This window comes from Cuculus canorus, chromosome 2, assembly GCF_017976375.1.
Source record: "Cuculus canorus isolate bCucCan1 chromosome 2, bCucCan1.pri, whole genome shotgun sequence".
Classification (NCBI taxonomy): domain Eukaryota; kingdom Metazoa; phylum Chordata; class Aves; order Cuculiformes; family Cuculidae; genus Cuculus; species Cuculus canorus.
This window is the reverse complement of record NC_071402.1, coordinates 145111809-145138061: the sequence shown is the minus strand read 5'-3', so window position 1 is coordinate 145138061 and position 26253 is coordinate 145111809. Positions and strand designations below refer to the sequence as shown.

Sequence of the window (26253 nt, the reverse complement as noted above, 5' to 3'; positions counted from 1 at the left end):
CTCAGCTGTCACACAGCATTGTCCTCCTGAGCTTTCACTCGTGTCTCATTCACTTGCTGAGCTCAGCCATGCTTGTGTCCATGGTGGGTCCTAATCAGTTGTCCACCTCAGCCTTCACAGTAACAAACTATAGTCTTCAGCTTTACTTGCTTTCTTTCCTTTTGCCTTTGCCAGCTTGGAGGGTTATGTCCTTCATGTGACTGCCCAAGAAGAGAGGACATTTAGGGTGAGGGAAGTAAAACTGCAGAGATTTTTTTTCTTGTTGTTCTCTGTTGTCTTCTCATGAGGAGAGACCTGTCTCAGTTCATTCTCTTCTCAAGTTTAAGAGCACTTGTTCCTATACCAGGATGGGGTTGTGCTTTGCTAAAATCTAGCTCTAAACTATTTTATTCTTCTTTTCTTACTTTGTAAAGCTGTAAAGCCATAGTGTATTTTGTCCAAACTTACAGTGCGATGATGCTCCGTGCAGCATTTGTGTGGGCTGTGTATCAAAACGCTGTTTAGCTGTTGCATGTTTTGGGATGGCTGTTTATTAAAACAAATGAAGAGAAGGTTATGGAGTAAGAAGATGATACACTAATAATTTCTTTCTTTGCAATTGATTTCTGGAGAAAGTTTTGAACTGTAGCTTGAAGGGCTGTTTTTAAATACTATATCCATAGGTTGTCACAGGAATTCTGTATGCTTACCCTGCTCTCACTTCATCTTTTCCTAGTGCCTCCTTATTGTCTCTCCAGAAGCTCATGCTTTGCTTCACTATGTATTATGTTAAATTGTGATTTGAGCACTGAGGACCAGCTTTCTGTGTTGTTTTTGCTGTGGTTGGATCTGGGCTGGAGTGCAGCTTCAGAATTGTTAATAAAATTCCACAAATACTAGGTCTTTTTATATCTTTTCGGGGTGGGGGGCAATACTGGATCAGTATCTAATTTTATTGAAGTAAAGTAGTAAGTGCAATCTTATTTTAACATCTGTTTTAATGTTGAAACACAAAATTGACATAAGTACACTTACTCTGGATACTGAACTGCAGAAATAGCTGTTCTTAAAAATGAAAGAAATTCTTGCTGGTGTAAGGAAAATAAAAGGGGAAGAAAGACAAGAGAAATGGGTGGCTGAGTGTTTCATGTATTTTGCCCTGAAACTAGGTGCCAACAAACCATATGCAAGCAGAGAGAAATGGATTAAGACATTCAGTCATAGGACAAATTTATATATTTTTAGTTGTAGGGGGAAAAGGATGCGGCTCAGTTGAGATTCCTGTGAGAATTCTGTTGTGTTGCTTAGTTCTGCTGCAAGCAGTACATATAACCTGTTGCTGAGTATTTATGGGATTTTGAGATAGTATTTTACAGTACAATTGTGTACTTGCCTTTAGCATTTTAAAAAAGGCCCTTCAAGTGATCTTAGATCTCTAACTTCTTGAAGTTACACTTGGTGATTTGGATGTAATTTAAAAATATTCTTCCTACTGTTCAGTACTCTTTTGCAAAACAGACTCAATGTTAAAATTAGTGAATGTAGCCTATTCTAGCTCAGGTAAAAGTTGAGAATTAAAAAATATCTTAGAAGCACCATGGCTAATTACTTACAGGCTTTTTTTTTTTTTGTGGTATTAAACAGCTACTAAAGGAAATACTCCTACTTTCCTCAAATTTTGAAATGACTCTTATCTGCCAGCTACTAATGCTTATTTTGTTCGTCCTATTATGTCTTTTAAGGTAAAATTTTAAATTGAACTCTTGACTTTAACTGTGGTGTTTGTCTTGTCTGGCATGAGACTTGGCTTTCCACTTTATCCTTCATTACCAGGAAAATGTTATTTATGATGTAATAGTAGATGTTCTCTGTCTGAAGTCATTAAAATATGTGAGTTTGAGGGAGTTCCTGCAGCCCTAACAAAACTTCATGGTTTTGATTGTGTGCTGTAGCACATATATTGTGGTGGCAGAGTTCTGAATTTAGAAGGACTTGTGACATTTTGTCTGAATTTTTCATATCTCTATTCCCTCCAGTATATATGATGGATACTAATATATGTGGGATTTTTATGGTTTATTTGGAAACTTTAATGTGCGAACTAAACAGCTGAGTAGAAACGTATGCTGGAGGCGACAATACACAATCAGCCAGATTCAAGGCCTGTTAAGACCCCAACTTGTAATGGGAATTTAGTTTTAAAATACTTTCCAGTGTCAAAGAAATGCAATATGCTAAAATACCAAAAGACTCCTTTGAACATTAAATTGCACTCTCTGCCCTGTGTTGTTGTACAGGGACTTTGTCTTGCACCTTCCACAAGATATTGCTGTCATGGAACCCACTAGTTACATTCAGTGTTACACAGTAAATATGCGAGACAATACTGGATCTGAATGCAGATTTAGTAAAGGATGATCCGGCACAGGGACTGGTGGTTTCTATGATAGGCAAGTCTAATCTATTCACTGTTGGTTAAAACCTGCCAGGTGAAAATGAGTTTTGATGTTAAAATAATGAAATTTTAGAGCGTCTATTTCAATAATGAGCTAAATGAATAAGTGGGAGAGTAGCATCTAATTTTAATTAAACCATTTAAGAGATTGCCTCTTAGTTGAAATTATGTTTATGTATGTAGAAGATTATGAATACTGTGCGAAAATGTTTTTTGTGTCACCTGTAAGCTTCAGCGATGGTCATGAGAAGGTTTATGTGGAGAAAGAAGCCTGAGGAAACAAGCTGTCAAAAACATCAAACAGCTTCTTGTTCTAAATCCTTATCAATTTTTTTTTTCCTCCCCCTAAGCATCCCGATATAGGCGTGCTTTATCACAAGAGTGACTTCAGATTTTTTTTCTTTAAGTGATATCTGTAACTTCTTTTTGCCACTGGATCTGTTTTGTCATGGTATGCTGCTAACGCCAAAATCTCTGCACAAAGCAAGTACTGCCTTGGCAAGAGGTAGTATAAAACTTTCTGAGCAATACAGGTGATTCTGTATGCTGAAATGTGAAGTATGCACATGTGTTCTTGGAGTTTAGCAGTCTGACATCTTCCTGTAGCTCCTGTTCTGTGATTTTGAGACACGTTATGGCTGCAAGGCTCATTGTACTTTGGAGCTTTGTCATAGGTTTTATTAGGATTTCTGTACTGTCACCATGCCAGATTGTTTGCCCATTCTCTAATCCCGTATTTCAGTGGCATTCTAGCAGGCACATACTTCCAGTAAGTGTTATTTAGAAGATATAGCCGTTAGCCCTATATACTCGACTGAGTCTCTTGTGAAGACAGAAGCATTTATAATGTAATGTCAGCCTGAAGCCTATTCAGGTATTTTCCCAATAGGTATTTTCATTCAGGTATTTTCCCAAAGTTTCCCAATAAGCTTTGTATTTTTAATATAGCAGTTGTACTAGATGTGGCTGAACAGGAGAGCCTTCAGTAATCAAGCAAAATGAGCTCTATTTATGGACAGTGGTGTTGCAGAAAGCTCTTTGGGCAGCTGCCTGATCAGCTTTCAGTTCTGTTACTTTACAAACCCATGTGAGACCTGGAGCTCCCACCATGCCTGTAGTTCAGCTTTTTGGAGAAGTTTAGTGGAAATGTCTCTAGAAAATGGCAAAATCAATGGCAACGTGTTATTGTGAAAGCTTGTATATGGTAATTTTAAATACACTGAAAAACTTGTTTTTCTGTCTGCTTTATGCATGGCAAATTGTTGTTCCAGAAGTAGCTTTGCTTTAAATGTCACCTGTTTGTGAAAACTCTGCTTCAGCTAAATTATCAAACAAGCACAACAGATGTCTAAAAGTGCATCCTTTGCTGATGACCATAGTAGAAAAATAACACATTCTTAAGCCTAGTATATATTTGTCTCGGAGACTCCCAGAAAGTTCAGTGTCCATTCAGCCAATATTTTCTGCAACTCAACAGCTGCTTTCAGTCAGCTTTCAAGAACAGTTTTGTATGCTGAGCTTTGCTATATACTTCACCATAGAGATTTTTTAATGCATCTATGTCCTTAAAAGCGTTTTTTTTTTCAATAGCTTGGTAGATAGTGCTGCAATACGTTATTATACTTGGAGTTTCAATGAGAATGTTCTCTAAAGGCTGGTGGCTCCAGCTGATCCTCCGAATGCTGAGCACGGAGTTACAATTCAGTGGCATGGGGGAGGGCCGTGTTTGCTATAGCAAGCGACAAGGCACTGCTTACTGCCTGTTGCTTAATCGGCATGAAACTATTAGCAAATTCTTGCGATCTCAGCTATAATGTACTGCTAATAGGTTTGCTTTATTGCATAGGATAGTCAAAAAAGCCTGGAATGTTTTAGTAATTTTAAAGAGCATAACATTCCTCTTAATGAAGTTTGACAGCACTTTCAAACTCCCTCACACTGTGTAACGAGGATACCATAAATACATTCCTGCGTACTAAATGCTGGTAACTTCTGTCTAATGAATGTTTCCTTGTGTGAAAGCTTTAGACATAATTTTAATTTCTAATGTATTGTATAGAACAGACTCCCAGCAACAAAAGCATCTGCGTAATGAGTCCCCTTTAACGTACTTCCTTAATTTTCTCCGAGTTTTATATTTGTCAGAAGACTTTAAGTCTTACGTCAGTCAAAAAAACCCTTAACTTTCGTTTGTCGTGGGTTTTTTTGTTAATTACCCCTCACCTCCAGTGTTTTAGGAGGTGTTTTGTAATCTGGGGTTTGCAATTCACAGGGGGTTGGTGTGGCCTCTTTCACTCAGACTGTCAGCATTCAGTTTCAGAGAAAGCTAGTGCCAGGTATCTGAATCTGAATTTTCCTCTCTGCTTTTTGCTTTATAGGCAGTATTTTTTTTATGGCACTCTAGTATCTAGTATTTTACTGGTAAATTGGAATGGATCTGATATCTAGGGATTGATACGATTTTCATTTTTAGTTGTCAGTGGTGAAAAATCAGGGAATCATATAATCACCAGGTTGGAAAAGACCTCTTGGATCATCCAGTCTAACCATTCCTATCTGCCACTAAACCGTGTCCCTGAGCAAGACACCCGTCTTTGTACCCGTCTTTTAAATACCTCCAGGGATAGTGACTCAACCATCTCCCTGGGCAGCTTGTTTCAGTACCAAATGACCCTTTCTGTGAGAATTTTTTTTTCTGATATCCAGTCTGAACCTCCGCTGGTGTAGCTTGAGGCCATAAAAAAATAGTGTTGCATGGCAGAAAACCAATTCAATTATGTTAGTTTGTCTTTTAATAATTTGTGAATTTCTCTTATAATCATGGGAGAAGTGGGGAGGGATGCTGTGTTTCCCCGCTTCCTGCTTTGGTACTGGACAGACTGCATGGGCTCTCCGCGTGATGGGCAGGGATGTGGTGAAGAATGCAGTTTCCTATTTTTACTGCAGGGTCTGGCTCACTTACAGCTGTGTTCACTCATTTCTCTCTTAGATCTGAGAGGCTTATCTCACTCCTGGAGCCAGACTTTGAGGGAGGTTTTTACCAGCTTAAACCAGCGGTGCTGCTCATAGTCAGAATGGCTCTAGTTTGAGTGTAGGACTGTACATGGGAAGACTAGATGCCACCTTTATGATCAGTGCATCTTAAGCAGACTCTTTCTGGGTTCTGTGTGACAGAAGGCCTTTGGAAGATGGAGCCTGTGCTTGAAATATCAAACTACTTGAGTCCCCCCTTATTTCTATCAGGATGTACTTCTTTGTTTGAGCTCTTCCAAAGAGGTCTTTCATACTATGAAAGCTTTGTTTGAGAAGGACCTGAGAGCAAGCAGGGGGATTTCTGTTAAACATTTAATTACAATTAGTTGTTGATACTTGTCTGAAGGAATGAAGTCAGCACAGAAAGCTGGAATAACATTTTTTTGTGTTTGTCCTGTTACTTACACAGCTTCTGCAGCCAACACAGCATTTTATGTTGAACAGATAGTTCCAACCCTTTACATGAGACATTTCAATTTAGGGTGTCAGATGTTAGGTAGTGACCTATTTTTTTTTTTCTTTTCTTTTTGAGTTCTCAAAGAACTCAAAGATACCGCAGTCAGGGATAGTCACGGTGACTTCATACTCTGATTTATACTGAAATTTTTAGAAAAAGTTGCAGTGAAACAGAGGAAGTATTTGTCAACCCTGTTAATTGTTCGTCCAATCTATAAGTGTTTTCACCTCAATATACCCCCCTAAAATGGGTGCTTGAAGATACTTATATCCTCAACTATGTTGTGGGAAACTCAGCTGGCATGCTGTGCTGTTGAACCTGCCTTTATTTCAGTTTTCATACAAGTTGGAAGTACTAAAGGGAAGCTGCTTTCTGTGAAGTAGATCTGAGGAATCAGAAAATAAAATAAACATTTTAATTTGGTTACTGAAAGCTTGATAACATGCTAATTCTTGAAGCACCTAATTCCTTATTTAAAATCAGATAGACCTTCTATGGTGTGATTCTCATGGCACTTGACCCCCAACCCATATGGATGCCTATTCAGCCGTACACATTCTAGCTTGGCAGTGGAGATACTTCCAGCGTTTTGTTTAGTTGCTGTATGCACTTATGCTATATTGTGGTTATTTCTCAATTACTGCAGCGTACAATCCACAGATTTTTTTTTTTTTATCCTAATGGCTGCCTTGAAATTATATTTGAACTAAAAAAAATAGAACTAACTGCTTCTGAACAGATAAATATTGAAGTTTAGATTGCACTGCGGTTACTCAGAAGCTTAAAAAAGCTGAGCAAAAACCCCAAAGCCCAGCTCACTAAGTTTGCAAGACCTCTATTTTGTATTACAAAATGCAGCTTGTTTCATCATCTGCTTATTTGCAATTTCTTAGGGAAGACAAGTGACTCGTAGTTTCCTGTCAGTACTGCAGCTGTGAACACGGACCTGGGGGGTGGGAAATGGCCACAAGTCTCAGTAAAGTTGCTCTTCATTAAACATAGGTGGTTTGCCATCAACTTGGAACATCTTAGGGTTTGTGTTTGTGGGGTTTTTTTTGTGTTTTGCAAATCATACCTGGGAATTGATTTACCAGCTCCATTCCTGAGGGCTGTAAAGTGATAATTCGTAGTCAAGAAGGAATAACTGAAGCACAGACATTGTTGTCTGGCACATTTCAGGATATTGCTTCAGGTGACTTCAATTCTGTGCTGGAGAGCTTTTAGCATAGAGAGAATTTTACTGCCTTTGTGATAATCTATGAACATAGAAGTGAGTTTATCCATTCTTGAAGTTACGTGCTCTGAAAAATCTATGTATTAATTCCACAAAGTGTGATGTTGTGTATATTTTCTTGTCTGGTTTGCTTTGCTACCATTTTATTAATTTTTTGGGTTAACCACCTCAGTGAGCAGGACTGGAGCCACTATGGGGCTGATGTGACTGAGTGAATGAGGGCATGTCCTTATTTTTCTGAAACCTGAGAAGCTTGGTTCTCCATTACTCATCTCTTGGATTTGTGGGAATGTCTGAAATCAGAAGCACGATTAGATCCGGTGATAACTTCTCGCTTTGTTCATGTCAGTTTTGCTACAGGTTGAAGAAAATTGTTCCCAGCCTTTTTAGAAAGTAAATAAAATATCTAGATCTTCCCTTTTCTTACTGATATGTTTCTGAATAACTCTTCTTTAACTCCTCTGGGATGTAGCTTATTAAGTGTTGATATACCCTTTAATAAAAATAGAATAAAATTGACAGACACAGCAGTCTGGCAGAGCTAAGGCTGTGTACTAGTCCTTTGCCTTATTACACTTTCAGTTCCATCTCATTTGACAGCAACTGTGGCAAAGGTATCCTTTTTCTTTCTAGTTCTGTAAGGTAATGTGTTAGATGCTAGAGTGTTCTGTACTCTGAGGTGATGGGATGAGCTGTCTTTCACCATCTTAAAAATCATTTTTGTTCTCTGTCTGAGCCACTTGGGGTACTCTTTCTTCCTCTGACAGTGTGAGGCCTCTTCTACTTCAGGTATGTTCTTTAATGCTCTAATCACTATGGTACTAAATTGCTCGTTCTTAAAGGCTGGTGATTTTTCTTCAGAAAAAAACAGTGACTTAAGGCTTGGAGACTGGGGCACATGAGAAACGTGGTACCTTAGGAATAATAGTGGCAAGTGATGAACTCGGGGCAAGCAGATGTGGAAGGCAGCTGCTGGCTGTTAAAATGTGTGGATAGCAGCTGCCTGGCTGTCCTGGGAGGAATCGAGCCTACTGTCTGCACAACAGACTGTATTCTTGTTAGTATAGTAGTAAGGAAAGCCAACAGAAATCATGCTAGTATCTAATTTTCATACTATATTACAGTTGCTTCCTAGGCCAGTTAGCTGTGTTGTTCACAGTTTCCTGCCTTAATTTATTCCCATAACACATTCCCAGTATGCCAGTAAGGGTACTGATGCATTAGCATTGCTCATGCTGTTTGAGTACTGGTGATGTTCTGCAGCTGCATATGTTACTGAAATTTATAAATGTTGCAGTTCATAAGCTCAATAAGATATTTTGAAATTATTCTAACACCTAACAAAGAAAATACTGGCACAACAAATGTTTGTAAAATTTGCTGCCACAAGCAACATTTAGTGAAGCAGAGTTTCAAACAAGTGAAATCTGCTTTTACAGCAGAGTAAAAGGACAACAGCTGTAAATTGTGTGGGAGTTCTGCATTTTCTTGTCAAGTGTTTGGGATTAAATACCCTTTCTGACAGAACACAGATTTGATGACTGCTGCGTTTTAGAACCCTCTTGTAATTGTTTCTTTTTAAACTTAATATTTGAAAAGACCTGTACGCATATATATAGTTCTTAAAGTCTTAATGGCTCTAGCTTTTTCCTTCTCTTTTCAAATATAGAATGTTACAATTTTTGTTTGAGGTCATGAGTTTTTGGTAACGTGAACAGTAGTAATTAGATTTCATTCTATGTGATCAAATGGTACTCAATGTCTTCTAGGCTTTTGAGCTTTCCCAGCAACACAACTTCAGTAACTTTTGAGTAATTTGGGAATATTATTGCAGGTGATCTTAACCTTCCCATCTGCACTTTCCTTGGGTGCATGGCTTTGTGTAAGTACTGGACCTTCAAAAGCACACTTAAATGCTGTGGGATCTATACTTTTGAAAATGTGAAGTGTAGAAAAAATTGCTATTCAGTTTGAAGTGACTTAATTTAATGGAAACTTTCTTGACCTTAAAGCCATTATGAGTTCAAACAACACCATTTCACTCCATCAGTTGTATTTTGTAGGATTGAACTTTTTAGACATGATATGGTGCTGCGGTGGGGGGACAACACAGAAGTATTCCATGAAGATATTAATAATCTGTCATAAAATCAGTTTGAACTCTCAGAGGCAAATGAGATGCACAGCTATACATTAAATAAGTTAAAACAGTGAAGTTGTTATACCCGTGTTAAGTGAGGGCTTTTCAGTACCCCTGAAGCTTTAAGAGCCTGTTCTGCTGCATAGATGATTCTGCTGTAACACTTCTAAAACAACTGAAGAACTTGTTATGCTCTTGTGATCCTGCCTTTCTGACACGCAGTAGGTGTTGGTATTTTACAGGACAGTTTCCCACTGGAGAAAGCAAGTTAGAATTTTCTGGTGTTTTCTTTGTGTATTGTCATAACTTTTATAGCAAATAATCCTTGAGAGACATCATAAGTTATTTCCAACAGCTTTATTCACCACAAATCTCCATTCTGATACGTACTGCGTTTTCCCCAGAGGTCGAGAATTGACAGCAGTTGAACTAAAAATCAGAATAAACTTGATGTTTCCGTTAGTTGAAACATCCTGATTACAAAACTAGTTCGATACCAATTCCATAAAGGTAGAGGAAAAATAAATGTGTAAATCTGCTACTGCTTGGCATATCTAGGTTGCTCAAGATGCTGACTAAATTTCTGAAATAGTTTACAGATACTGCATTGTGTCTATTGAAAGTATTGGTACTCTATATTGTGTACAGGGTAGGAAAGGAGTGGAGGTAATCTGCTGGATGACTTTTCAACTTTCAACTTGAATAAATTTGAGCACTCTTTCCTAATTGAGGTAAGCTTGCTGTGTAAGCATGTATGAAGTAAAGTGTTTCATATGGTGTTTAAACTTTCTACTACAGGAAAAGCAGCTTTGTCTATATCCTTGGACAAAAGCTTTTCTATGGAAGGGAGAAGCTAGATTGTGCAAGTGGCAAAGTGCGAGTATGGTAAACACTGTCATCTTTGTGCATGTTTTACAAAGGATCCTATTGTAAGATCTTATTTCCGTTTTTTAAAATATTTGACATCACTGTTGCAATCCTTCGATCTGTTATATACTTTCTTTTATTGCTCATTACTTCCTAAGTTCCTATGTAATCACTTTGCTCACTGAGATGGTCATGAGCACTATAGAAATGTGCAGGGGAAACCTGTGGAGTGTTCCTTCCTTCCTTCAGTAAGGAAGAGGTTTTCCAGTATTTTTCTTTGGGTCCCTTTTGACAGATGATTTGGGAGGATTGTCTCTGGTACTTGAGGCAGCCAATCACTCCCCTCTGCAACAGGACATGGTGCCGAGAGTCCTGCTGCTGCAGCTGCTTTCCTCCTCTGCTCTTAACTGCTGGTGAATGTGACAGAAGGCACCTCTTGGATTTTTCATGCTGAAGGGATTCTACAGTACAGTTTAATGAATCATTGTCTTGATGAGTATGAAAACAATTTGTGTCACTTCTTTTGGGCTACCAAGAGAAGGGAATGTATTCAATCTTAGAGGCTTTTTGCCACCTTCTAGATTTTTTTTTTTTTTTTTTAAAAAAAGTGATAATGGCATTGCAATATCACCAGATAAAGATTTATATTTTCAGCAACTTTGGGAATTTCTGTGTGTGTGTTATGGGAGAGCTAAAGCAGAAGGGAACTTGAATGGCTCAAATAACACAAACACTTCCTGGCAGAACACAGTGTCCCATGTACTAATACTTTTTGTTCCATAATCTAGTTTAATAAAACAAAATATTAATAGCTGTATTTATGTTAAAATGAATTGTATGTGAATATCTCCAGAAACAGAAGTAAGTAATAGCTCAGCCTGTAATTCAGTGTCAGTAAATTGCAAAGTGGACCAAAAGATGCCTAGTTTTACTGTTTCCAATCTGATGGAAAGTTACTGGCTAGCCACTTTTAAAAACTACTTTGAGTGTATCTGATTAATTTTTAAATGGGACATTTTAAACATTTAACTTTTGAGTGGCCTTCACTAGGCAAATATGTTTGAATGATTTATATGGATTATCTTAATTCTGCTTTGCTTTGCAATATGATTTGCCATTATAAAGTGATAAGAAAAAAATAATAAATCAACTGAACACAGGAATTGCAATGCAGTTAAGTAATATTTGCACTGCTATAGCTTGTCTCAAATTAATAGTCAACTATTTGAAGTCTTATAGTATTTACTGCCTTTTTATGTATTTCTTGGACTTGTGGTGAATTATCCAGCTACGTGTTAGGTTGGAGACAATTAGTGCATAAAAAATTGTTTGGGTTCCCATTTCGACTTGGCTTGTTAAATTGGTTTGCTGTCTTCACCTCTGAGGTACTAGAGGACTTGCTGAAAACTCTCCCTCATGGATTTTTTTGGGTATTACAATGAATTTTAAATGTGTCTGAATATGTTAGAAAGAAGCAGGATCCAGAATGTGTTTGTAAAAGCATAAGCCAAGAACAGAAGGGGGAAGGAGGAGGTGAGCTAATTGTTCCAGCTGAAGCTGTCACTTAGTAAAAATGAAACGGTAGAGTTTTTGAGATTTCTTTTATATCATTCTTTTTGACTAAAGCTGGTATTGAAGCCCTAGGCCTTCCTGAAAGGGCAGTGGCAATTCCCTGGCAGAAGCTTGGTTACTGGGGGAACTGGGATGCTTCGTTCGCTGTCTTGGGATGCTGTGGGATGTGCTTGTTCTTTCTTCACCTTGCTGATGCTAAGAGCTGATATTCCCTCGTTCTATTTCAGTGTAATGCTCTTCTTCATTAGTATGAACAAGCTGTTGCTTCTTACTTAAGAAAGAGTAGTAAGATGAGATTTGCTTTTAAATTTTTTTTTTAATTTTTTATCAGCTAGTTTTAGCAATCAGAATGCTGCTACTGACATGAAAGCTCTTAATTTCAAGTTTGTAACACTGAGACATGATAACTAAAGCAATTCATTTGTAAAGGAGGGAAAATCATGTGGTAGATCATGTTTTGTAGGCTTGCATTGCAGTCATTCTTTTAGCAGTTGTTTTGTTCTAGAAGTTTTTGGCTTGGATTTAAGTGCTGCAATAGGAAAAAGGGAATTAATTGCCAGTTTCAAGGAAATTCCATTTTCTGTCTTTAAGTGCTGGCATCCTCAATGCAGTATGTTCTCATTGCATGAAAATAAACCAAAAGCCTTTATAAGTTGTGGATAGGCAAGAGGTCTATAGTCCTTGTTTATACCAGAACTGCCGTCTTACAGTGTTGGAGTTCACTGAACCTTTTAAGTTTGCTTTGGTTTTGAACACTTAAACAAATGCTGTCGTCAGAAAAAAGCCATTTGTCTAAGGTAACATTAAGCTTTAAGGTATCCTCTGAGAAGTTGATAGGCATTTTGGTAATGAAAAATGCCTTATGAGTTCTAGTAAGCTTGCTTTTCATTGCACTGAGTTCAAGTGTTCAGGGGCCTGATAGCAGCCATTGTTGACTGTTCATTCATGAATGATTAACAGGTTGTTTTATTTAAAGGCACATATCTGCTCCCTGCTGTGTCAGTGTAAAAACTGTGTTCTGAAAAAGCTGTGTGTACAGTTTGTATTTGAGGAATGTTGATCCTGGAAACTTTGTCCTGCCTATATGAAAGTCTTTCTTATCAGTTTGCAAGGATTTACTTTTCTGTGAGACTGAACTCAAATACGTCAGATTACTAAAGTATTAAAATACAGAGCACTACTGAGCTCAGGAAGAGGTCCTTATATTCATAAATTTGTTGTGGTGCTTAATGAACTGCACAATTTTTATTCAAATTGTAGCATCATAAGAAGTATTGCTGATTTCTAGCTTTTATCCATCACTTTTCCTAGCTAGAGTCCTTCACCGTTCTTTGCAGGAGAAAACATTAAGTCTGAAACCTGTATTGAATATCAAATGAATGTTGAAATGTTTTGAGTGTAAGGTATTTGGTGTGTGTATGCCTGGGCATGTTGAAGGATGTGTTCTTGTGATTCTGATAATGAGAAGACAAGGAGTTTCTCTTGGTAGCTTTAATTCCATGTTTATGAGCATTCAGAGCTTGTTAGCAGAAAAATGAAGCTTAGGAAGTGCCAGCTGGACGTCCTCGTGTACATACGGAGCTGTTTAATTTTTGTCATACGTTTAACTTCCCCTGAACCATGTATGCCTGTTTTGGGGAAAACTAGCACAGAAGTGGTCAGAATCTATTTTGGTCTAGGTAATGCTTTATCTGTTTGTATTTATACAGTGATAATGAGTGATGGGTTTGGGAAATAAAAAAAAAATACAGTTACATCGATAGGCTTTTTGGCTTGAAGGTTTTTGCAGAACAGAGTCTTGAGCTCAAAACAGTCGCCTTGAAAACAGTAGCGAGAGGGACTGGCCTCTCTGCAGGAGCTGCATCCCAAGCCCTGGGGAGAAGATTGTCTTTCCTGCCAGCACTGATGGAAAAAGTGCACGAAAGTTAATTTCGGGAAGTTTTGATCTTTCTAAAAGCTGCTTTTCTTATCAATGAGAATTTTTTTCACAGAATTAGCCTTGATGAGGTTGAGTGCTGTTGAACTGAGCATTACTGTAGACGCAACACACCTGGTTGTGTGGCTCGAGGTATGAGGAAGTATTACTGTATGCTGGGTGGATATTTAAAATAGTTCCTGATTAGAAAGTTGTGTCCCTCAAAGGTGTGCTTATGAGCTAAGCTGTGTGTTGTAGTTAGATCAGTGGCTTTGAGGATATTTTTGCTTCACTGAAAGCAGTAACTTACATGCGCCTTTCAAAAATCTTGCGGTTCTCTCTTTCCTGGAAGGGAAAAAAACCCAAACCTTCCAGAAGTGAAAGCAGCAGGGAATGAAAATAGCTGGAGGCTCTGGTTGGCAGCACAGTTTGTTTGTTAAGGACAAAAATTCTGGCTTCCCCTTGAAAACCAGAAATAGGTATTTTGAGTTTGGGAGTCTTAGACATTCAGAAGGCAAACCCTTCATTACGCTTTCCTGTCATGTTACTGTTTAAAACTTGACTGGTGTGCTGCCTGAGCTATGTGGCAATACCTTGGCTGTGAGCTTCCAGTGTTAGCTTGGCACAATGCATGTCGTGCAGTTTCATCTGGAGTGGTCCTGGGTATAATCCTGGAACCTTTGAAAACCTCAGTGTGACACTTTTGAGCTGTTTTCTTCTGTGTTGCTTGAGGAAAGGTCTTAAAAAAACACAGCAAGCACACCATATGCACCATATACTTCAAGGGTTGTATGCTTTCTATTTGGAAAATGTTTTTATTAATATGGAGAATAGTTCTTTTAATAATGATGCTTCATTGCCTTTGTTAAAACGAAAAAGCAACTGGCAAATGCAGGCCAGACATCAAAGCCTTCTTATTGTCTTGTGTGGAAGAGCAATGCTGGGAGGCCAGGAGCGTTGTGCAAGCCACTGCCCCCCTGTCGCAGCAGCCCGGGTGCCTGACGGTGCTGCTCTTGCCACTTCCTTGAAACAGCGGAAGAACCTGAAGTTTTGTATGTTCTCCGGTGCAGGTGTATGTTGTGGCTTCAAATGACAGGCCCGGTGGTTTAGCAGTAGGATGATTTATGTGGGAAATGCAGCTCTGCAGGCTGACTGGGACACGAATGCAGAAACTGTGCTCTTGGATGAGAAGGCCTTAAAGTCACTCTCCCAGTATCCGCGGGAACTGAGGTTCATCCCTGAAGACAGTGGAATGGTGCTTCTTTCATAGTAGTGTTTTTTATGCTGTTATTGCTGTCAAGAGCAACTCTACCAAAGGTTGCCCTCCTCAAAAAAAAAAAAAAAGCAGCTGGGCAGCAGGGAGACTTTTGTAGTAGAAAAATAGTCTTTTACTGTTCATCAACTTTTATAATGGATCTTTTTCCTTTAAATTAGATTAGAGGAGGATGGTAATATGTTTTGGCTCTCTGATTTTGTCAGTGCTGCAATTTCTCACCCCCTCACCTTGTGGTTTGCTTTAAATACATGCTACTCGCTATATCTAGTAAGCTGCTTTTTGCCTTTTAAAGGTGTACAAAACACATCCATGCCTGTTTTAATCTCATTAAGTTCCTCTCTAGCTGTTTCCCTTATTGGTTGTGGATATTGCCCATATTTGGGTCCAGCAATGGTGACAATCAGTTTATATCTGATTGTGTGGTACGATACGCTGTCTTGCCCAAGCAAACCCAGATATTTTATGATTAGATGTGGCCTAGATTAGCAGCTTATGATTTTAATGTTTAAAAGTAAATTATAAAGGATCTTTTATGTAATGCAGTATGTTATTTTTTCCTGTGAAAGATGCAACATGAGGCACAAGGACTTGCCTCCAGCAAAGCATCTGAAGTAAAATGAAGCAGGGGGAGGGGATGGTATAATTTATGTGGTTCCTTCCTTTAAAGTGCCTAAGGTGTCCTAAAATACAGGGATGGCAGTGCATTACCAGAAAACAATTAAGTTTGGTTTAGTAACAAACTGTTTTCACGGTCTCGTAATCACAGCTCTCCTGAAAACACATGCTTTTATATTCTGCGTGGTGTTTTATATACTTGCATTATATTTTAAAAATTGAAAATCTGAAAGTGGATTTCTCTCCTAAGCACTTTAGAGGCTTATTTAAAGTGGTCACGGTTTCAGTGAGTAACATGGGCTTTCTGCTGGCCTTCATGTTAGCATTCATGAAAAATTGTCAGTCTTTTGTTTTCTTGTAGATACTTTTGTTCTGTTTCTGTGTATGTATACGAATAAAGTTAGGTTGATAAGAATATCCATTTAATTTCTGTAAGAATTCTGAGAGTGGTAATCAGAACACTCAATAATGTTGCCTATAATATTTTTAAATGAACATCCATTTGGAAAGGCATACAGGTAAACCATCCAGGTGTTTTCCAGAGTTTCTTAGTCACAACATTGTGCTCACCTTTCCAATTGAACTGTTTGTTTAGATCTTGCTGAGAAGATGGAAGTGCTGCTTTACACTCAACATCATCTGTAGTAGCAGTGAGGAGGAGAGGCTGGGGAACCACCTATCCCTAAGAAGTGGAGTCTCAGAAATGCTATGTTTTATCTTGACCAAGATAACATAATTTACAGTTTCTGAGCAATTCTTGAACTGTAAAGCTGAATTTTTTCAACACAGCAAGCATATAATTATTTTGATGAATATTCCAGTGTATTTCTTATCCACTGAAAGACATAATTATCAGCTGTCATCTGGAGAAATGCTGAAAAATTGTTTCAGTACTAAACAAGTATAGCTTGTGATATTTACCTTATAGTTAACAATCTAACATTTTCACACCCCAGCATCTTGTGGCTATTCTTTGTGTTTTTATACTTGACGACAAAACCAGGGAGTGTGTTGGTTTGTTTTATTACTGTAATATATTTGGACTTGTATGGGAGCATTCTAAAATTCAACTGCTCTTTAACAATACATTTCTTCTCTCAATAGCCAACTACTCCACCAAGCCAAGGGAGGCCTGATTCACCAGTTTATGCTAATTTACAAGAACTGAAAATATCTCAGTCTGCACTTCCACCACTACCTACAAGTGCTCCAGTCCAAATAAATGGGGAATGGGAAACCCATAAAGATACAACAGGACGCTGTTATTACTACAACAGAGGATCACAGGAGCGAACCTGGAAACCTCCGCGGTGGGCCCGAGATGCAAGCATTAATAAAGGGGATTCCCAGATCCATGCAGATCATGAGGTAGTTCTTTGAGATCACAAGCAATGAGACTGTAATGCATATGAATGCTGTTCTGCTGTGGAATATTGTATCACTGAGTTTTCAGGTGTCAAGGATTGTCTTCTTTTATCACTTTGGTCATGTGTCTTGGTATGAATCAATAAGCAATTCAGCTCTTCCATCACTTCTGTGTACAAGAATGCGTTCCTAAACTTTGTACAAGGGTAGTAAGTTGTAAAAATGCCTTGCAGTCTCTTTGCAGGTATTGCAGGTTTTCTTTTAAAGGAAAGGAAAACTAGGATATTTTGAAACTAATAGGACTGTAAATGACAATAGAGTAAGACAACTATCGTAACTTGTCTCTCACAGTCAGTGCATTCACTTTCTCTGTATATTTGGCATGTTTTTTGGGAGAAGGTGGGGAAGAGGAGGGAGAGTGTGACAGTGCTTCTGGAAGCAGGATTTGTGGAATACCTTGAAAAAGGCAAGAGAATGTAACTTATTTTTATCAATATCAGTTAAATACAGAGTAAAACAAAGGCGATGGATATACAGGTGTTTACTGCTTCTTGGTTAATCCTATGGCAGTAAATTTAAAGATGAGATGTTTTTCTTAGAGGAAAACGTTTTTGTGGAGAGGAATCAAGATGGATTTGGAGATTAAGATGGATGTAGAGAGCTCCAGAGTTCTGTAGGCAAAGCCAGTTAAACCTCCATAGCACCTTCTACCCACCTCAAAAATACTGACATAACTGAAGTGTCTACCAAATGAAAATATATTGATTTTTATCTTTATACTTAGATTTATACGTACTATTTATAATTCTTTTAAAATGTTTATTTTCTTAAAAAAAGGCATATGTGACCATTCAGACTTAAAATTTATTTAATGCATTAATTCTTAAAGAAGTGGAATAAGTATAGTGAGTAGAAAAAGCAAGTTCAATTGGATAACTTGTTGCAGCATTTTGTTTAACCATTTGTGTAGGAGATTTGAATTTACACACTTGTCAATGACTTTTATGTGGAGCCTTGGATAGCCATAGAACAAACTAGGAAGAAGGGCAGTTAAAGGAGCAATGTTTTGTTATCGAATTGTGTTAACTTTGAGAAAATCATTTTCTTCCACATATAAATTATATCCTAGAGAAGAAGAGAACGTTAAAATTACAGTGTTAGAAGCTCCATCTGGAGCTTGCAAGTATCCTTCCAAGGGCAGCAAATGCTGGTGAGGGTAGGGAATCCACTCCAGCTTTTGGCAATTAGCTGTAGGAGCTTTCTGACTGGATTACATTCAGGCCATAAACATATTCTGTAGATATATTAATGGATTTTTTTGTTTTGTTTTGTTATGCAAGCCTTCCGTAAAACCTTTTGGCAAAGCATTGCTGTGGATCTTAAGAGAACTGAAGCTTACTATGAAGTTCTTTATGTTAAAAGGCAATTTAGGATATTTGGGGTGCAGATGTATTCTATGCAGCTTGTCACTAAGGAGAGTCAGACAGTGCTGTGTGTGTTTGTCTGAACTCCTGTGGTTCAGACAAAGCAAAGGAACACTTGAGAGATGGATATTACTGTTTAAATAAGCTTAAAATAGTGCTCTTATGTTCAAACAGTACTTAGGTTAATCAGTTTCCTGATTGAAAGAAAAAGCAAACGTTTATCAAGAAATCTTTCACTTATTTTGCTTGTATGTACCCTTTTCAAATATGTATAGTTTAGGTGCATTTCTTCCTGAGCTATTACGTTGTTTAGTTTTAATTGTAGGCTGCTAAGAAATTTTAGTTTGCTGGAAGCCCTCTCATAGAAGTCTGCCTTGAGGATGTTGGTGCCAGAAACAGAGAGAAAGGAAAAAGGGACCCTTTCATTGCCTTCATAGGAGCTGTGAAGTTTGCAGGCATTCGAACAGCCAAGTTTTCTTGCCACAGGCTGGTGGCAGTAACAGGTGAACTGGCAAAATGTTCGTGGCTGTCATTTGGACATCTCTGGTGATGGTCTATTAATTTCTCACTGGCTGTCCTTTTGCGGGTAAGACTCCGGTTTTAGATTGGATAAGGTGATTGATTTTTGTTTAATAACCCTCCTTGTAGTAAGCGTACCTGGTTTTGTTGTTATTGTTCTTTTAATGGAAGAACTTCCAATAATTCTCTCTCCCTCTCCACCTGCTAATGATCCCTCTGACTGTTACTTATACCTCTATACCATGACTTCAGCACATGCTTGTACATTCAGGAAACTTGATTCTTATTTCTTCCTCTTTTTTCAATGCCCTTTACTTATTTCATCTTAGCTCTTCTGTTTGGTACTTGAGGTATTTCAGATTGGCCTTCAGACAGTTGCAGCTATCAAGTTTTCAGTCTTTTAAGTCCAACCGATGATGTATATTTTGATGAACTTTCGATTGGACGCAAGTTTCTATGTCCAGCAGCATAAGTTCCTTGAGTAATTGTCCACTCTGGCTAGGTTATCGAAGTTTGAGCTTAGGGAGATGGATATTGTATGGTCGTGTCAATCCACTTCCCAGCAGTCATGTGTTGACTTTGAAGCTGCTTTTTTTCCGTTTTTTCCCCCCCTCTTTTCTGTCAGCATTTGCTCAGCCCACTGTTTGTGTTCACCTTTTCGGTTATGACCTCTGAGTACTTATACCAAAATACTTAAAGCTTGAGATTTGAGGCTAAACTGCAGTAAAATATAAGACATCAAAAATTTCGTCTTGTTATTAATACTTAGAGCAAATACGTCTTAATTAGTAAAAAGAGATATAATTTATTATAATGAAGCTAAGTGGATTTTTACACACTAGTCTGAGTTGTGCTTATTCCCTTCAGATTTAGTAATAAAAGAGCTAATGCAGGAAAGTTAAATGCTGGTTGTGTCACTACTAGAGAAGCTTCTATTGTACTAGGTAGCAAGATGGCAAGGTGATGTAAAAATGAGAACTGTGAATGCACATATTTTTTAATAAGTACAATATATTAGAACATGAAATAGCTTATAGCTCATCCAAGAACTTTATGGTTAGGTAAATGGGTTTTATTGTATAATTAAGAACAGGCAAAATTGCTCCTAATTTGTCCAAGTAGCTGGTAACAGATACGTCACGAAGAAAACAGTTGTTGGTTGTGGCATTTATTTGAATGGGATAGGGCGAAGCAGTGAAGTTGTCAGGGCCTCTAAGAAAGTGTATAAAATTTTGGAATTGCCGATAAATTTTATCAGAGACAGGGATTTGTTAATGTGTTTGAGGAAATGCTTAACAGTAACTGGGAGAAATTTGTCAGATTGTAAAGTGCTTGATTTAATTAAGGTGGACTATAAAAGAAATGGGATGTCATATGGGAGGAAGGGAAACCCCTAATACCTAGTTGGGAGACCGTAATGTGAAGTAGAGACCAACGAATTAACCAGCAAGCTGTAGCAAAGCAACAGGATTTAATTTAAATTGAAAAACTACATTTAAAACCTGTGATCAGGATGCAGTTTATTCTGTAGACTGTAGAGGACGTTTACTTTTTTTTCATGTTACTTTATTGTTGACCTGAAAATTTCCCATAGGTTTTGTGGTGCTTGGTAGCCAGCTGCTGTGCTCAGAAAGGAAACATCCAAACCTGTGTAATAATCATTTGGAAATGTCACTAAACACATAGTGTCTAAAACCACTGACTTTAAAACTGAGGAGTTTCTGATACTTGGATAATTTTTGGTAAGATTTAAGTTTTTCAGGAGAGTTTTTTTCTAGTTTAAAATTGAAATTCTGCCTTTCTCCTGCTTCATAGTTTTCCTTAAAACCCTTATACTTCTGATATTGAACCTTAGTCAATATTTAACTGTTGTGATTTCTGAATAGCAGGATGTGTTCTCTCTTCTGTGTTATGCCTCCTACTAGCCAGAGATCAAAGACAGTGTGAAAGGAAATCAGCACTGAATTCCACAGGAGACTGTGGCGTAGAGATATTGCTGTGGGAGATGAATGCAGGGAGGTTTGGGTTTGTTTTTTTAGTGCACAGAATGGATGTTTTGAATAATACTACAGTAATGTTAGCAAGGGGATGAACAAAGTGATCAAGGGAACAGAAATTGTTTGACTGGTGTATGCAAAGTCTTTTCTTCGACTTTACATATCAGACTTGTTCCTTTCATTATAATTCACTTCTACCTTCAGAAAATAATCTTACACCTCATTTAGCTGTACCTGGTAGAAAGCCTTAGTTTTACATTGCTCATTGTCGTGTGCATCAGAGTGGGAAGGAGGAGAGTGGAAATTCCTAATGTTTTAGGATGCATTGCGCAGGTGCTGTAAAATGCTAGGACCTATAAGGGAGCAACTGGAGTTTCAAGTTGTCCTTAATGATTATTGTGTTTCCAGATACTATTTGGGAAGGGAAGAAAAGTATTTGGGTATGAATGTTAGGATGTTGCCGGAACACTGAGGTAGAAGGACTCAGCTTTTTGAGGCAGCGTGTATTACCGAAGCCAATTTGCTTCATCATTTAGTAATGTGAATTTGTGGGAAGAAAATTTAGATTGTCCAGAACACTGGAGTTTAAATTGGAGTAGCTGAAATCTAGTATAGTAGAATTAAAAAACCCCACTGTATAGTATAAGCCAGTTGTTCTGAAAATACTTGGAATTGTCTGGTAATTATGAAAGATTTCTGTACTGTAAAAATGCATCTGTTCTCTAACATAAGTTATAAAAATGTGCACTTCCTGAATTTATTACTGTTCTCTTTCTGGTCAAATAATCTTTGATCTTTCAGATTTTAAAGCACTTTCATTCTCAAAACTGCCTTGTATGTTTCTGACTACTTGTAGCATCTTTCATCAGAAGAAAACGACCACAGTTCTTGTTACAGCCAGTCAGATAGTCAGTATGGTTCTCCTCCAAAGGGTTGGTCAGAAGAGTTGGATGAACATGGTCAAACCTTATATACAAATGACTATACTAATGAAAAGGTACTTTTTCCTTCTTCTCATCACGTTCTAAATCTTTTCCATTAAAACACTGTTAGAAATGCAGATTTCATTTCTAGAAGCGAAAAGCATACCTGAGCTGTATCTCCTTTTGTTTTTTAGATATGCATGAAACTGTAGCAACTGAACTGACCTGGTTTTCCTTATTTCAAGTTGGATATTGAATGATATTAAATAAACATATAAAGTATAAATTTTTAAATTCTTGCCTTACTCACCCTCTTGGATACACTTTAGGAGTGAACTTCATACTAATGTAGTGTTTTTATTGCTGTCTTGTAAGAGCTGTTCTTGTCTACATAGGCCTTCCAGTTAGGGTGGTTTTGACCTGAAAATAATGCTGCTTGATTAATTTCATCCTTTGCTAGAGATTTTCAGTACTGCTTGCAGATGTAGACAAAATTCTTAATTAAACAACAGCCTTCCCAGCAGATTTATCTTCTAATTATCTAGTTCCTAGTGACAACTTACTGTGATTCTGGGCACGTCATAAAAATTTCTCCCACATAGGATAAATGATAGTGTTTATTTATGTTATGCAGTCCATTTTTGTAATTGTTCACTAAAGTTGCATATTGTTTTTTTAACTTCAGAATGTGTTCATTGAAACAGTAGTTTATCATATTATAGCCTCATTGCTTCTCCAGTCAATGCATGCAATTTTTTTTGAGAAGGAGTTTTATATTAATTGAGGTTTGTCAGTTTTGGAATTTTATCCTCCTTAATCTGTTTCTGCTGAACATCTGTAGAGCACATACCTATGTTTTGGCAAATATGCAGACTTTTATCTTAAATTGCACTGGGATTGATAATGTTTCCTATGACAAACAGTTCATTGGAAGGCAGTCTTTTGAAACCTGCTTGACCCAAGAGCCTTACTGTGAGTGTTCTGTGCATATTTTTGTAGGCTTTTGCTCATCACAGTTCTTTCCTTTCTGCATAACTAGTCACAGTTGTTCTTTTACCTTTGTGATTGTGGGAGTTACAAAAATTATGTTATCTTCTTCGTAATTTATTTAGGAACTGCATCTCATGTTCCTGTTGGTGTTTTCAAAATGGGGTTATTCAACAACTGCAAATATCTCTTAAATTATCTGGCTGCTGGTTTTGCTTCTTGTAATTCTATAATTTTATGTATACGAAACTTAAACAGATCCAATGCAAAGATTGGATTGTGCCTCCTTAAACCAACACTGTAGTGTTGATAAAGGCAAGGTGTGCCATCTTCCAAAATATATTGTGTGATTTTGCAGGACTATTTTCTGGGGAAGGAAATATAGAAATATATAGAGAAGGAAAAAGTATTGGTGAACCTAATCCAGGAAGCTCAAAACTGTTGCTGTCATCACTAACCAACTGTCATTATTTAATGGAGGTTGTGCACTCGATGCTCCTGAAGTGGATGGCACATTATTAAAAATTAACTTTAAATCCCAAGTATCAGAGGCTTACTGTGTAACAACTGTCACTGTGATTACATTTCCTATCATCATATTTCTTTCTACAGTGGATAAAACATGCAGATGAACAAGGTAGACCATACTACTACAGTGCTGATGGTTCCCGATCAGAATGGGAGTTACCGAAGGTGAGTGACCTAAAAAAGCTTTGACAAACTGGGGCTTTCCCCTCCTTTTCAATAAGTCTGTGGGATGTTTAATGAGAGCTCTTCATCACAAGAGGACTTGTATATTGCACGTGGTTATTTCTTGCTTTTTTTTGTGAAATTTCTGATTGTAAAGAGAAAAAAAATGTACTCAAGGACACAGAAATGGATGTATATAACTATTTGGATGTCAAATAAGATCATGTGTCTTTGAACTGCAGAATAATATCTGTGATTTTACGATGATAAAGAAAATATCTATAGGAAAAAAGAAATTTTATTTTACCAAAAAGTGTTCCGAGAAACTTCAGCTATGTTTAGTACCCTCCAAAATGTTTATACAGACAGGTGTTGAAAACAAAGAGCTGACTACTTGTAGCAGAGTTTTGTGGTGTCTTTGAGGATGATGCGGATTCACCAGAAGTGTGTTCTGGTATTTATTATGTAAAGAAAACAGGAATTTGTACGAAAGTGACAAAGCTAGGGACACTTGTTAGCGTGAAGTTGTACTAATTTTTACTTTGAAAACTATAGGATGTTTGTGATAATGATGTAGTTTTAAGACATCTTTCCTGCTGTTAGGATGTTTGATCAGTCCTACATAGTAAGGTAGCAATAAAAAAAAAAATCCCCACAGAATTATGTGCGTAAGTATATGAAAGAACGTGTTTGATTTTGGAGCAATTATTGTTTCATCAGTCCAAAAATTGGTGTCCTAAGTTACTTCCACTTAAAGGAGCAGCCTTAACAGATAGTGCTTTCATAATATTTGTGAGAAAATATTTACAATAAAATTTATGAATGAAGCTGTATACTAGACTGTTTTGTTATGTCTGTAAAAGGATTTATCTGAGTCAGTGAAGAGTTGAGTTAGCTTTGTGAATTCTCCTGTGTAGGATTGGTGTGTTAGATAAATTCGATTTTATAACCTAAACAAACATAACGGTGTAATCTGCAGCTATTGCTTTTAAAAGCAAGAAGTCACAATGACCTGTTACCCGAGGCATATTGATATAAAGAGATGGGATATAGTAATTGTCTCTTAGTGCATGATATTCTAGTGGTTCTAAGCAAACATCTGAGCTGAGTTGTATTAATAGCCAACTACAGAATGAAACATTGCCTCTGTTTTGGAGTTTCTGATCTGATATGTTCTTGTTTATACGAAAATCATCATGCGCTGGTGTTTATAAATTTTCCTTGAAATTTATGTGGCATGAACCATTTGGGCTGAAGTACTCTTTAATACTTATTGGAGCATTTAGATCCAAGGTGTCCAGAATACAAGGTTAACAGAGGTAAAGGAGCAATTGATTCTTGGATTCACGATCCAAGAGCCTGTCTATTTCTAGAAAGCACTAGGTTTTAACTCTAAATGCTGTGGAACAGATTAAATATTTCAGCAAATTATTTAGCTAGTTTATGTAACTATATATCTGAAGAAGATAGCAGAGATGTTACACTTGTGACTATAGACCTGGAACTGCTTTGGTGAAAAATAGTCTGTATTGAAAACTCTTTTGAGTGGTGAGAGAAAGCTGTAGAAAGACTTCAGCACTGTAACTCTTGCTTAAATGTGAATGAAGTTATTAGGAAAATAACCCTTCTGTTGGTCAGTTCTTGGTCAGTATTTACTTCAAAATTGCTTTCCAAAATTCGTTGTGAAATGAAGTGATGGAATATCATCATCATGTAGTGCTGTTAAACCAGAAAAAGAAAAGAATCCTCTTATTAGATGGTTCTTCATAATCTGGGCGTCATTAGAACTAAAAATCATCTGGAGGTTTCTTGGAATCACACGTTAGCTGAGCTAATAGTATAACATCAAAAAATCTTCAGTCTTCTAGTATTAACTGTTAATGTGAACATGCTTGGGAATAACACATCCAGTATTCTTATGCGTGTGTTAAAAATTGTGAGAGTATATGTTTGTTGAAGGGGGCATCTATGAAACAAATGACTTTAGACAGTCTCATAGAAAGCCCTCCAGTCATGTGTATTTAAAAAACATCTAGAAATAGCTGAACGCCTCTGGCTAAAAATGATGTCTCTAATAGAGTAGCTTTCACAACTGCTGAGAAGCCTGTTAAGGATCCCAAGGAGTGTGACCCAGCTTTTTGCAGTGAAAGAGTCCTGGTCCTGGGTATCTCCCACTCTCCTTCTGTACTCCCAGATAAGATTGAGGGGTGGGAGAGAAGTGTTCCCAGCTTTTGCATGGGCAAGCAGGAGAACCTTAAGAAGACAATCCGTGCTGACTTGGAGCTCTTCTTCAACAAAAAATCTTGGTGACCCTGTGGGTTAGAAAGTGAAGCCGTAGATGTTCAGGGTAGCAAAGTGTAGTGGGTTATCCAGATGTATCTTGAAGTTACTGGTACATTTGAGATAGGTGCTTGTCATAGTGGCTTCCTTGTTCTGTGTAGGTTCTGTTCCTTCAGTGCAGATGCTGCTTCCAACTGCTGCTGCCTGGACATCCAGAGAATACGGAGTCTTCTTGCCCTAGAGAAAGAAAGGGAATGAAGTCCTTAAAAAGACAAAGATTGTTCTTTTCTTATAATTTTATGTAGGTTTAAGAAAAATGTTATTTATGTAGTTGATAAGAAAAGCAAAAGCTGTAGTGTAGGTGTTATGTCCATTGCAGCACCAAAAAATTGTATTGAAAGCCACCAACAGTAGTAGTAGTAGTAGTACCAAAGAGTGGTTTTATTCTGAGGCAACATGTAAAATCTTGAAAAAAAAAAAAAAAAAATCTTCAGTTTCAGCCAGTCTATCCGGACAATAGCAAAT

General features: G+C 37.5%; 1 protein-coding gene across 7 annotated transcripts in view; it reads left to right on the top strand.

The window, feature by feature from the left end:
- Positions 1 to 26253, top strand: part of ARHGAP12 (Rho GTPase activating protein 12) — a 74253-nt gene that overhangs the window by 16029 nt on the left and 31971 nt on the right. For 5 of the 7 annotated variants that reach the window (XM_054058681.1, XM_054058683.1, XM_054058682.1 and 2 more), the window contains 3 exons: positions 16648 to 16911; positions 21705 to 21845; positions 23371 to 23451. In XM_054058681.1, coding sequence (XP_053914656.1) covers positions 16648 to 16911; positions 21705 to 21845; positions 23371 to 23451 — 486 coding nt within the window. The remainder of the gene's footprint in view (positions 1 to 16647; positions 16912 to 21704; positions 21846 to 23370; positions 23452 to 26253) is intronic. The other 2 variants (XM_054058684.1, XM_054058685.1) reach the window with 1 other exon arrangement.